Here is a 14,134-nt window from a genome sequence, read left to right on the forward strand (position 1 = left end):
ACTCTCTTTCCCTCTTCATGTTTTTATTCTGATCCATAAATTAACTAATGAATAATTTCTGTATAAATGGTTCAAATGCAAAATGATATTTTTTTTATCTGTACACCTTCAGAACAATCATCTTCATTGGTCACACTCAGCATCCCCCCCCCGTGGCTCCTTAATAGATGTTCCATATTCCTAATGTATTACATATAAATTTTACCATACTAGAACTCACAACCAAGGAATAAAGGACTTTTGGTCGTGAACTCATGAAATATTATAATGACCCCTTAAGAACTTGGACTTTATTCTTGCATGTACAAGGTCTTGTTCAACTTTGGAATGAATTTAATACCAGAGTTCTTCATTTGCACCTGACATGTTAATAATCATATTTCTAAAGCCTCCAGAGTTCTTCATTTGTCTGTGGATATGTTATATTTTTAAAACCTATCACAGCTCTTTTTGCTTAGTTCAAGTGTATTACATACCAAGAAATGTAAAATTGAGACATTTATGGCCAACAGTTTTTAAATAAACTCTTTTTGACCTTTGCTCATATAGAAGCCACTTATGTTAATGAAAACTAAGAGTAAAGGCAGTTGTTAGTTACAATATAAGCACCACAAAGATGATTATAAAAGAAGTAGTCATTTAAATTATCGTAACAGAATAATGACTATATCAACCTTATTTGTATTTTTTTAATAAAGTAGCTGATACGGAGAAAAGAAAGTGACTCTCTTTCCCATGACTCTTATCATGTCACAAAAGGTTACAAAGATGTCCTGCTTCCTCTTTATCAAGATTTCTTTGTGCTTATTCTAGTCAGTTTTCATAAAAGAAAAGAACTACCTGTGGGTAAATAGGGAATAAAGGACCATCAACACAAAAAGTTTCTTTCTATGTTGATGGCTGTTTCTGGTTGTGTGTGTCTGTTTGCTAAAGAAGAGGAATTTATTTCCATTTGCAGCCTAATCAGGGACAAGTAAACTCAAAACGAACATTAGTCCCCTCTGCGGTCTACACGAATTAGTCTTCTAAAGGTGCTTCTGCAGCTGCCTAGTTTAGTAAAGTGTACCTCCAATCAGTGGGGTACTCATTTCTCATCTACTTACTGACTTGAATTTGAGACACAGGGTAGGTAGGACACAGAGCGGGACAGAGAGGACAGAAGTCCATGAATTGGAGAGAAGAGAGATTTGGTTAAAAGAAACGGAGTAAGAAGTAGCAGAAGAAGAAGGGGAGAGAAATGTCGAACAGGCTTATTTATGGCTACATACACAAATAATAGTAGTAACAAATATTTTGGATGCTGTTGTATTAAAAACATGATAGTGGACATGGGAAGTATTTTAAATTATTTAAATATTTATAAGTCCCCTTTTGCTTACTTACTAAACTGCAGTATTATAAATAAAGTTCATGTTATTTTCTAGTAAAATTCAGTGGCAGACTCTTTATAAAAAACTTGGCAGTTTTGCTTTTTAGTAGCACATTAGATATGTAAGGTTGAGTTTTTAATTGAAAATGGTTTCATTTGGAAAGTTAAATATCTTCTCCATGTCTACTCCAAAGTAGTATTCAGGGATATATATATTTTAAGTTTGGCATATACCCAACTGCATAAATTTTATATTAGATCTGAATATCATTACAAATGGTAAAGAAAAAAGCATCATAATTTCGTGAAGTACTACAAGCTATAGTAAGGATATCCTTGGGAAATGCTTTAGACACTGAAATGTTACTTTTTTGTTTTCCTCCAGAGGAGAAGAAACAAGTGTTACTTTAAATGATCTCAAACCAGCCACAGATTACCATGCAAAGTAAGGAACTCCCATATGTTATTTGTATATGATACAGCACAGAGTTATGACATTGGTTGGTTGGTTGGTTGGTTTCTTTTTAATGATTTCCTTAAAATTCTAGAATATAACTCATTTTGGGTTAAAAATATGAACTTTGTTTTTTTGGTTGGTACCATTACCAACATTTTTTAAAATGTAATTTATGTATTACAGTAAAGAAAGGATTAATTTTGTAAGACCTAGGAATTGAAATGTGTGGAATATATTTATAGTATCTCGTTTAGCACTGGAAATTCATGCCAGATTTGCAAGTTTTTACAAATCATAAATAACCCTTGGTTTATTCCTGTGTTTTTTCTATATTATATTTTGGGTAAAATTTAGGATGTTAAAACTCAGAATGTGAGAAGATTGAAAGTAGTATTTCATATTTTACAGTTCTCCCCATGTATTTCATCAAAATTTTGTGAATTCTAGCATATCCCCAGCTGGGGCCCAACTGGACATATACTCTCCCAGTTTTTAAAAACATTTGTGTTTGGGATTATTCGTATTAACCCTCGAAGTAAATTTCCTGTCGTTAAACCCAAAGTACTGTATAACCCAGTATTTTTCAGATTATGGAATGCCACCATTTTTGAATCATGAATTTTACTTTTTTGTATTATATTCACTTCTGTGTATGCTCAAACCTAGGGTCTCATGCATTCTAGACACATGCTCTACCACTAAGATACTTCCCAAGCTTGCTACTCAGTTTTTAAATGAAATAGGATTAAGTGGATTGAGAGTTTTAGCATAGCAAGAACGTTGTTTCAGGAAACAGTTATTTTAGGAAACTTGTTGTATGTGTATATAAATATATATATGCATAGACATGATTATGGTACTTAAAATGTCTATGGGTTATAATTGAATGAGTAGAAAACCATTGGTCTGTGCTATTTTTAAGGACTATACTTTGATTCTGATATTCATATTTTGTTTTTTGTGTGTACATGGTACTGAATTTGAAACTCAGTATCTTCGTAATTCTGAGCTACATAGCCTCCCCCACACTCCCACCTTTTTGTTGTGTTTATTGCTATTGTTGTTTTAAATCAGGGGTAGGAGAGCAAGATCTCTCTAAATTACCCAGGCTGAGCCCAAATTTGGGATCCTCCTGAGTACTGGGATTACAGGCGTACACCATGGTGCCTGGCTGTATTTTCTCAATAGATCATTTAAAGATACTTTGCTAACTTGAAATACCTAAAGATGATACTATTAAAAATCATACCTAGTGATTCTGCAAGGTCAAGCTATTTTATCACCATAGAGTACAGGCAGAGTCCAGTTCTATAAAAGGAGCTCCTTCAGAAGCTGAAAGTTTTACTACTTTGAGTTGTGAACCTGATGTACCTAATCCACCAAGGATAGCCAATCGGACCAAAAATTCACTCACTTTGCAATGGAAGGTAAGAATATTCTGTAGAATATTTCTAATTTGACATTTCTTTCTGTTCCTCCACCCCTACCATATATTAAATGTCAGTTGGTTTTGAGAACAAAAGAACTTTAAACTTAACTTACTCTTTATATATACAAAATAAATATTTGTTTATTCCTTGAGAAAAGTCTTACTCTTTTTTTCTATATGTAAATACAGCAAAAAAAGATGAACTTATATTTACCAGTTGTTAATATAGTTTACATGTTATGAAATTGAAATTCCTAACATGATTCTCAACCTGTTGGTCTTGTTTATAATATGTTGTAGTGATCCCCTTATTTTCTGATTTTTGTTCTAAAGCAAGATTCATAATGGTTAGACTCACAGTTTTTAAAGTATCAATATAATGCCTTAAAAAGAATACTGATTGTTCCACACTCTATAAGACTGTTAACATCCTTCATCCCCATCCATAACTGTCAGCCCTTCTTCCCCCTGCATTCTTGTAATAAGAAACATCCCTCACAAAATTCCAAAATATTCCCGAGAAGAAAATACTATTCCTATTGGGAACCGTAAAACTGTTCATCTTAATTATCTACTCATACTTCAAGAATGAAAATCAAGGCTACCTTTCCTTCTAAAACCTTTAGAAGATAATTAAAATTCAAATTTGAAACTTCCACCTTAACAGTATCCCAACAGCTCCATATAAGATAGACAGTACTCTTCATGTTGACACACAGATTGCACAGACGTGGGCCCTTGTACAGATGGCCCTGTAAAACACACAGTAATCAGAGTGGCTGAAGAAAACATTTATTGGAGATAATATATACCTGAGTTTTTGACAGCATTAAACAGGTCATTTCTGTTGGGTTTTAGTAGGCCTGACACAACAAGCATAATACCTGTTGTTTTTATTTACTTTAAATATAAGCGGTCTTGCTTAGTTTAGTGACTTGAATATCCAGTATTTTGACTCTGCTCCCTTACCTAATTTAAAAGCATTCCAGTAGAGGCTGACATGGAAAAAGAATAGTAGCATGAGTTTTCACTTAGGGTAGCAATTGAGAGAAGTATTTTATCCACTGACATTGTTTAGAAATGCTGGACAATACCAATGATAAAAAGCTGAAGTTTTATCTTTTACTCTGTTTACCGCCAGGAGCCAAGTTGACCTACTCAGCCTTTGGAATGTTGTTTGATGGGGATATTGGCTTTGAAATCAGACAGACCAAATTCAGTTCTCTTCACTTTTAGTTACTGTAATTTAATAGTATAACATAGAGTTAGTATGATGATTAAATGAAATAAGGTAAAACACTCTATACATAATAATTTCCTTTCCACATGGAAAAAAGCTGGAAAATAGGTCTCAGCCTGTTCAAAGTAGACATTTTCATAGCCTTGCCAAAAATATTTTTAAAAAGAAAAAGTAAATGTGAGACTTTAGCAACTAAAGTAGGTCAATATGGAATCATAACTCTTAAGAAATACATTTTTACAGTCTTTACTTCCTGCTGAGACTTGTGAACTCTAATTTTGGATTTTTTTTAATATTATGTATGTATTTATGTATGTATGTATGTATTTTAAAGATAATAAAATCCAACAAACAAGACAGAACAAAGCCAATCAAGACAATGCAACAAAATTGGTACAAAACTTCAGAGCAAGATACCGAGAAAACAATAATAGCTACCATAGTATATCTCGTTATCTACACAATAGTTGTCCATTCCATCAGGGGTAGCAAATCAAATCAAAAACAAAACAATAAAACCAATCAAAACAAAATATTGAGTAAAGCAAAACAATTAATCAGAACAGAGCGAAACAGTGAAAACAATATTGGACTTCAAACACAAAATAGAAGGAAATCTCCCATATTTGCTATATTGTATATCATCATCCTCCCGAGAAGTGTTCAGACCACTGGCCCCAGGCCTGCATAATCAACCAAACAATACAAGCATTTGGTTTCTTTATGTACTTTAGTTGCTATCAACTCAGTCTGTCCTCGGACAGTGTTTGATTCTCATTCTGTGTGCCAGTGGGTTCAAGAGAGGTGCTGTCTTTTCTTCGGGAACGCACACGGCTTGGCTTGCGCAGCTTCCCAGGAAGGCTAGTTATTTGATTTCTTGGTTGATTCCCCCCAAGTCCCAGCATGGATGTAAGTTATATTTTAAAGAGAATAAAACCAAGTAAAATAAAAGAGAATAAAGACAATCAAAACAAAACAGTGATACAGGATTTCAAAACAAGATAATAAGAAATCAACAGTGGTTACCATAATACCTCTTGTTGTCTTCAAAATAGTTGCCCATAACTTCAGACATAGTAAAACTCAAACAAAATAGAACAGAGTAGAACTAATAAAAATAAAACAATGAATGCAATAAAGGACTTCAAAACAAGGTAAGAGTAAATCCAAATCTTGTTATCTTTGAAATAGCTGCCCATGCCGTTGGATATAATAAAATCAAATAAGATAAAACAGAATAAAGCCCGACTCAACAAAACAATGAAAATGATACAGGACTTCAAAACAAGATAATAGGGAATTAACAGTGGCTACCACCTTCAGGATGTGATCCCCCATAGATGCTACATTGCGTATTGTTATCCTCTGAATTGATGATCAGACTACCAGCTTTAGGCTGCAAAGTCAGTGAAACACTAAACACTATAAGCATTGTGTTTTACCTCAGTAGCTAGCTATCATTGCAACCTGTGTTTTTCCAAATCAGCCTGTCGCTTACAAGGGGATAGGGGGCTTGGCTCTTATTGTTTCCCAGAGGGGCTGGCGTCTGGTGGTCTCCCCCCAGCAACTCATGCATGGTACTGACTCGTGGAGAAGGCTTGGCTTGTTCTCCCCTGCAGTCTGCAAATGGTGCTGACTGACAGGGAAAGACTGGCGTCTGGGTCTCCTAGTGGACTGCACATAGCCTAGATTCTCTTCCTTTGCTCATAAAAGCTAGAACATCCCAATAATTTGGTTTTTGTTCCCTTCTCATTATATTAACTTTTAACTGCCACTGGTGTTTGAATCAAGATATTTATCTAATTTAACCATCTATCTTTTGTTTATTTTGTTTTTGTATGTGTGTTGTTTTGAGACAGGGTCTTGCTATATAGTTAAGGTTGACCCTGAACTCACTATGTAGCCCATACTAGATTTGAATTTGCAATGATCTGCCTGCCTCAGCCTCCCAAGTGCTAGAATTACAGGCATATGCCACCATGCCCAGCATATTTAATTTTTTTAAACACAAGATCTGTGTTAGTACTCAACAAGTAATTTAGACTTCTCCCTGTTATAAAAGACTTAATGATTCTTGATTGCTGTTTACACAGTAATATTATGTAAAATATTATGTAAATATATTATGTAATATTATGTAAAAACCAAATGAACACCAGAAAATTTATGGAAGCCATCAGCAGAATCATTTCAAAAGCTCAATTTGTTTTAATTTTGACAAGAAGAGATTCTGAGTCAATTGTCTCAGGCTGAGAAATTATAAAAACAGTGGTGATCATTTGTTTAACGAGTAAGAAATTGGTTGAAATTATAAGAAGAAAATTCAGTAAGACATAAAGTTGGCACTCTTTAAAAGTGATTGAACACTGTAATAAAATGTCAAGGAAGACTACAAATTTTCACCCTCAAAAATGAAAGAAGTCATTAGTCTTAGGTGAAGAACACATTAAGTCTAGGAGGGATCCAGACATTGTGCCCTAAGTTCCTTTCAGTAACCTACAGTAATTCTTTATTCTTTAGCAAAATTCTATTTAGATTATGAGTTTTAATTTCATTAAATTTTTTTCAGTACTAGAGATTAAACGAGAAGGCAAGGACTGTACCATTTTTAGTACATTCCCACCTCTTTTTACTTTTGATTTTGAGACAAGGTCTTGCTAAGTTACCCAGGCAGAACTCAAATTTGCAGTGTTCCTGCCTTTATTAAATTTTTAATAATAGAATAAATTGCAGGAAATTTAAAATTGATGAAACCCAAAAGAAAAGCAAAGTACTTTTTTTAAGGATTATAAGAATTAAAATAGTTCTTGCTAAAAGAGATTTTTCAGGAAAACTTGCATAGCATCTTGTTTTGTTTTTCTACAGATGTTTTTCCAGGACTTAAGTCACAGAGAACATCTGCAAAATAAAGTAGATCATTAAAATACCATTCATAGAGGGTGGGGGATTTAGCTCAGTGGCATAAGGGCCTGCCTGGCAAGCTCGAGGTCACGAGTTCGAGCCCTGGTACCAAAATAAACCAAAAACAAACAAACAAAATACCATTCAAAAAAGTACTGGTTTGCATTCATTTTGATTCTTTCTTGGTGTTTATTTTAGGCACCTAGCGACAATGGTTCTAAAATCCAAAGCTTTGTTTTAGAATGGGATGAGGTAAGTAAATTTTATCTTTTTAAATGTTTAAAAACTATATGCTTATCTCTAGATAGAAATAACATTTTTGTCTGTTTTAATTTTGTTTCTTTTTAAGAAACAGTATTTTAAAAAGTATCATTTTCATGGCATATGAGTACACTGGTAGTATCCTTTAAAAGACTGGCTGCCCTGTTTTGTTTTTCTGCATCAACTTTAATGGCAAAAATATTCATTTCTTAAGGTTGATGTGACAGATTACCATAAACCTAGTGACTTAAAACAACTTATGTGTTCTTTTACCGTTCTGGAGACCAGAAATCTGAAACAGATTTTACTGGATAATCAAGGTGTCATCATGACAGTTTCCCAGGGGGTTCTTGACCAACTTCTCTTCTGTAGGGTATCTTCATTGTTTAGTTCATGACTATTTTGTGTTGCCGTTTATCTTGCTTCCATTGTTGTATCTCTTTCCTCTTCTATCTTCAAACTGTGATATTTGGACTAGAAAGCAAAATTTCACTATTAAAAAAATTTTTTTCATTATTTAGAGATGATACAATTTCCTATTTGGACAACTTAGCAGAATCCAGTCATTAAGACTAATAAAAGTTCAGTAAAACAACCAGATACAGACTAAAGTTGCTTCAAAGAAGTCATCTTTTTAACTCTGCCAGTACAGTAAAGAAAAAATAGGGGAAGAATAGAGATTGAGGAAGTTACCCATTTTATTTAGCATATTAGATTTCTAACACTTTTTAATGTTCTTGAGCCACCTTGGCTTTTGTCTCTCCCTTCTTGTGGCCTGTAATTGGCTGTTCTCTGTGCCAGAATTTTTGCATTTAGTATCAGTTCCAAATCTTGATACTAAAGACACTTAGGATATCTAGGTGGTGGTTTGGAAGTTACTAAGGATCTTTTCTTAAAACTTTACCTACAGGGGCTGGGGATTTAGCTCAGCGGCATAAGCACCTGCCTTGCAAGCAGGCAGTCGTGAGTTCGATACCTGGTACCGATAAAAACGAAAAAGACAAAAAAAAAAAAAAAATTAAAGCTTTACCTGCTCCTTTTCATACATTGAGGAAAAACTGGCAGTTGTCTGTATTAGAGCTCCTTTTCTTACCACCAAAGATCCATACCTGGAAACAGTTTCTATACTATGTCTGGAGATACAGTATTGGCTAAAACACCATGATTAATGCAAGAAGCTATACAAAGATGTTTATTTTCTGTCTGTTTTATTCTGTACTTTATGAGCTATATTATGTGTAGTACCTCAACTTTCCCTTGAGATCCATGACCTACAGATAACAGAAATGATTTTTAATGTATACTAGCACATAAGTGACTACTAAAAAGAAAAATTGATGTGGATTTATTGTTTTATGGTGTTATGTCTGATTTTTAATAATTAGCTGTTATTTTTAGGGAAAAGGAAATGGACAATTCTATCAGTGTTACGTGGGTTCACAGAAGCAATTTAAAGTTACTAAACTGTCACCAGCAATGGGTTGTAAATTTAGACTGTCAGCCAAAAATGAGTATGGTACCAGGTAAGATCCATGTTATAAAATAATGTAAGTATTTTAGCTTATCCAGCTAACTTCATATATATGATTATTTAATCCAAATTACCCACTAAAAATTACGTTTTACTCTGGTGATAATAGTTAACATTATCAGCCTACAAAAAAGCCTTACTTCCATAAAGAACACACGAAAAATTAAAATCAGCAACTTTTCTGATTTCAAATATAAATTAAACCTGTTCATGTGATCAAGAAGCTTTTCTGTTAATCCTCAGCATTGTGTTTTCATTGTTTGAAGTTGCAAACACATACTAATAAAGAAGGCACAAAAGAAATGTAAAGAAAATTTTTATTTCTGATGAATTGCTCTACAACACCAATTTAATTTAGTTTAATTTAAATTAAATAAAATTTAAATAAAAAGGCCTTTCAACAGTCACATTGAAATTATTTTTATTTTAAAGATATGCCTCCTTATTGTTGTTAGTGTGGTAGGTTTAATTGTACAAATGAGAATTTGTATATTCTGTTTCATGTGCATGGCATTATGTGAAAGTGTGTTTAAAAGGAACAAAATTTATACCAATTGAAAAGTATTACTATGTTCATTTTCCCTGCAAAGTATTTTGTGTATGTCTTCATTTAACTACATGTACTATAAATGTAAAGGCTTAAAAATCTGAACAAAAGTACGTTTTCAGAAGGTGCTGATTTATTTCTTGCTATCTGACTTTGTTTCCTCCAAAACCTTATCAAACCCAAAATATATATTTTTTTAATTTAAAGAGAATAAAACTAAACAGAACAAAGCAAGTCAGAACAAAACAATGCAGTCAACACAGGGTTTCAAAACAAGACAACAGGAAATCAACAGTGGTTATCATAATGCCTCTTGTTTTCTTCAAAATAGTTGTCCATATCTTTCACACACAGTGAATTCAAACAAGATAAAATAGTATAAAACCTTTCAAAACAAAAGAATGAAAACATTACAGGTCTTCAAAATCAGATAGTAGGAAAATCAGCAATGTCTAATGTGTCTTGTTCTCTTCAAAATAGCTGTTCATACCTTCACACGTAATAAGCTCAATTCTTGTAAACTCTTCAAGAGAAGTTCTAGGCATATATAAACCTATACATGTACACCTGTCCTTTCTGTATTAGAGGGAAAAACAAATTATGAGAAAAACAAGAAACAAAAGAGACAAATAAGAGCCCAAAACAATGATAGTATGGCTTTCAAAACAGCTTTCAAAACAGGTTGTTATTTTGCATAGTTATCTTCAAATTAGTTACTGTGATTACCAGATATAAACATGAAAATTGATCTAATCCTATGAATGTTAACTTCAAACTGAAAATACATTATTTAGATTATAATTCACTATCAAGATTTTTGATTTTCCAAGAGTGGGGATATAGCTCAGTAGCAGAGCACTTGCCTTGCTTGCTTGATGCTCTGGTGAGTTTGATCCCCAGTACTGCAATAAATAAATATTTTAATTTTCAAAATATAACTTCAGTAAAAAAAATAATTCTTTAGCTGTAAAGTAATTTTTTCACTCCTGCTTAAAAACCATTTGTTTCAACAGTGGCTTTAGTGAAGAAGTCTTATATTACACATCAGGCTGTGCTCCTTCTATGCCAGCAAGTCCTGTATTAGCTAAGGCTGGAGTCACGTGGTTGTCCTTACAGTGGAGTAAACCCTCAGGAACACCATCAGATGAAGGAATTTCTTACATTTTAGAGATGGAAGAAGAAGCTTCAGTAAGTATGAATGTAGATTTTAAATAAGAGTGTTTAAAATGTTTTAGTATAGCATTATTGTTGTCACAAGAGTTTGCTTCACCAAGGCCTTCAAGCCTTGGTTTGTTACTGCAGTATTCAGAAGAGATTGGAATGAGAGAGAATTCAGCCTTTTGTTTTCCTTTTTATTTTTTGTTTGTTTGTTTGTTTGTACCACGAATCTCATGACCTCGCCCTTGCTGAGCAGGCGCTGTGCTATATCTCTGGCCCCTTTTGTTTTCTTGTTATATAAAAAGAGTTAATTTAGTTTTGGAGTTTTTTGTTATGGTTTGGTTTGATTTGATTTTTTGGTAGACGTGTATGTCTGTGCCTAGGAACCACGTAGACTACAGTGCTTTGGGCCTGGGGATATAGCTCAATGGTAGAGCATGTTCCTACCATGTACAAAGCCCTAGGCTTAATCCCCAGAAGGACTGAAAGCGTATTCAGACATTGCTTTGCATAGTGCCACAGCAGATTTTAAGGCTCACATGAGACTCTACCACAGCTTGAATTTGGTTACCTGTCACTCGTCTCCTGTGAGCTAGAACCTAGCCTACCTAGAATTAGAGTGTCTTCTATCAATTCCATCCAGAGTTCCATAACTTTAAAGAGCTCATGTAAAGCAATATAAAAATAAAAATTCTCCGCTCCTAGATATATACCCAGCAGAATGTGAGCGTTGATACAAAAATTTATACACAGACCTGGGGTCATAGCTCACTGGTAGAACACATACCCAGCATGCATAGGCCTTGGGTATCATCCACAGCAATGCAGAATACACACACACACACACACACACACACACACGTTCATAGCAATATTGTTCTTAACAGCTGAAAAACTAGAAGCAGAGGTAGGGCTGCAGTGGTTCACAGCTGTAGTCGTAGCTATACCTGTAATCCTCACCCTCATGCATGAGGTAGGAGATTCACTGGAGCCCAGAAGTTGGGAGGTCAGCTTGAGTAACATAGCCCGGGATAGAGGGGTGCATTATTTTTCATGTCCATAAGTAGATGAATTTGATATACTCAGTAAAATGGAACATCAAGCCATTAAAAGGAGTGGAGTGACAAATACCCTAAGTAAAAGAAGCTAGTCACAAAAGACCACATGTTGTGTGATTCCACTTATATGGAGACTGATAGATGCATAGATATGAAAGCATATTAGTGGGTAAGAGAATAGGGGTAAGTTACTGGTAATCAGAAAAGGCTGGCTTTAGTCTACAATTAGGAATTAGATAATGATTACAAGATCTTGTGAATACACTATAAAACTTTGAATTGTGTATTTTAGAATGTTGAATTTTATGATGTATGAATTATGTCAATTTTTTGGAATTCTCAATATTATGACATTGAGGAAGTAGTAAAGCTTTGTCTTTGGAACTTTAAATGGCATTTTAAAATCTTAAGCAAATTCTTACCTGCTAGCACAACCACCCATCTATTTATTCACCTAAACACAACTGTGCCTTCAGGACAAAAAAATGTGCTAAATAGTTACATCTAATTAGCTTTTACAATGTACAGTATCTCTGGGAAATTTTTTTTGATTCTGAAGATAGCTAACAGATGATGAAGCTGCCATTGGTCCCTACTCTTCCTTCAAAACAAAAATCTCTTGTCTACCAAAATAATGTCCTTCACCCTTCTATAAAAGTTCACTAGCATTTCTAGGTCCATCCACTCAAGATAGAAGCATTAAGGTCAGGGTTACATTCAATAGAAAATCACATCACACACGATAAGATACGAAAAGGAACCTGAGTCTTTGTTATTCCCATTCTGCCAAGACATCTAATGAAGATTTTGTTTTCCCTTTCCAGGGATATGGTTTTAAGCCAAAATATGATGGAGAAGATCTTGCTTATACAGTGAAAAACCTTAGACGTAGTACAAAATATAAATTTAAGGTAAGCTTTGAAAGTCCCTAAAAGGTTGATTTCTTGCTTTTATTGTTCTGTTGTTTTAAACCCAAATATATACTTCATTCCTTGCATTTTAAATCTTAACTGTTAATTTGACCTAGTAAACTTTTTTACTTTTGTATAATAATACTTCTCTAACTTTATATTTAAATTCAAAACCTATATTAATATTTTATGAGACTCAAGTTTGCATGTGAACAGCCATCTTTTAAAATACGGGTGTTGGGGGTGGGGATTTAGCTCAGCGGCATAAGCACCTGCCTTTCAAGCGCACAGTCCGTGAGTTCCATTCCCTGTACCCAGAAGAAAAAAAAAAAAAATGGGTGTTATTAGAGTATACCGAGAATATGTTGTTTTATCACTCTTGATCACTTGAAGCAGTAGTAGGTCTTGAACATTTTTCCACGGAGACTTGTTGAAATTTATCTTCCCTACCGTTGCATCACTGGAGGATAGATTTTGCTTCTTTGCTTTAATCAATATATACATTGCTGTTTTTTTGATAGACAGTGCTTCAGTTAATTAATATACTAGTTAGTCATCTTACATATTTGTTGATATTAATCAATAAATTCAACATGTAAATTTCTACCAGTGTTTATTTAATCAAGTCACTTCAAATGAATTATAGAAATCACTGTAAACTGTTTTCATTATTAAGCAAAGATACATTTAGTATACCCTAGCAAACCTTACAATAATAGAAAATTTGATTATACAGTATGTAATATTTGCTACTTATGTATAAATTATTTTATAATAGCTTCAGTTTTAAAACTTTGACTAGGTTATTTTAATTTCCAAATGTAGTTTTCATAGTCATAATAAGTACCCACTTTCAATCTAGTTTGTATAGTGATGTTAGATTGTATTTTTGATTCAGTAATGATTATCATACCAACAGGCCTTCTAAGGAGGAAGTTTCTAACGTCTTCGGAATTTGTTAAAATTCTTAGAATGCTACCATGTGACACCAAGGTTTATTGCTAATGAATGTACATGCAGACACTTGTGTATACATATACACATACAAATATGTTAAATTCTTTTTGACCTGTATAAGCAAATCAAATTTATATTTTAAACTGTTCGCTGTGGCCGTCTCTCAAATTGCAAGAGAAGATCCTCCTAGATAAAGAGGAGGTGGAAGGGAGAGATGGGGAAGCACGTCCTTCAGCTTTCTCGTTACACGTCCCTGACTCATAGGAAGGTATTACAGTGACACAGGCTTATTAAATAAGTAGAATAAACTTGGAG

At 33.7% G+C, this 14,134-nt stretch overlaps 1 protein-coding gene across 4 annotated transcripts in view; it reads left to right on the top strand.

Moving 5' to 3' along the window:
* Positions 1-14,134, top strand: part of Fndc3a (fibronectin type III domain containing 3A) — a 174,440-nt gene that overhangs the window by 137,476 nt on the left and 22,830 nt on the right. For all 4 annotated transcript variants that reach the window (XM_063232790.1, XM_063232791.1, XM_063232792.1 and 1 more), the window contains 6 exons: positions 1,755-1,814; positions 3,115-3,253; positions 7,595-7,648; positions 9,056-9,180; positions 10,749-10,923; positions 12,776-12,862. In XM_063232790.1, the coding sequence (XP_063088860.1) occupies positions 1,755-1,814; positions 3,115-3,253; positions 7,595-7,648; positions 9,056-9,180; positions 10,749-10,923; positions 12,776-12,862 (640 nt within the window). The remainder of the gene's footprint in view (positions 1-1,754; positions 1,815-3,114; positions 3,254-7,594; positions 7,649-9,055; positions 9,181-10,748; positions 10,924-12,775; positions 12,863-14,134) is intronic.

This window comes from Cavia porcellus, unplaced genomic scaffold (assembly GCF_034190915.1).
Source record: "Cavia porcellus strain 051 isolate PalLab524CR breed Dunkin Hartley unplaced genomic scaffold, mCavPor4.1 scaffold_21, whole genome shotgun sequence".
Lineage (NCBI taxonomy): Eukaryota > Metazoa > Chordata > Mammalia > Rodentia > Caviidae > Cavia > Cavia porcellus.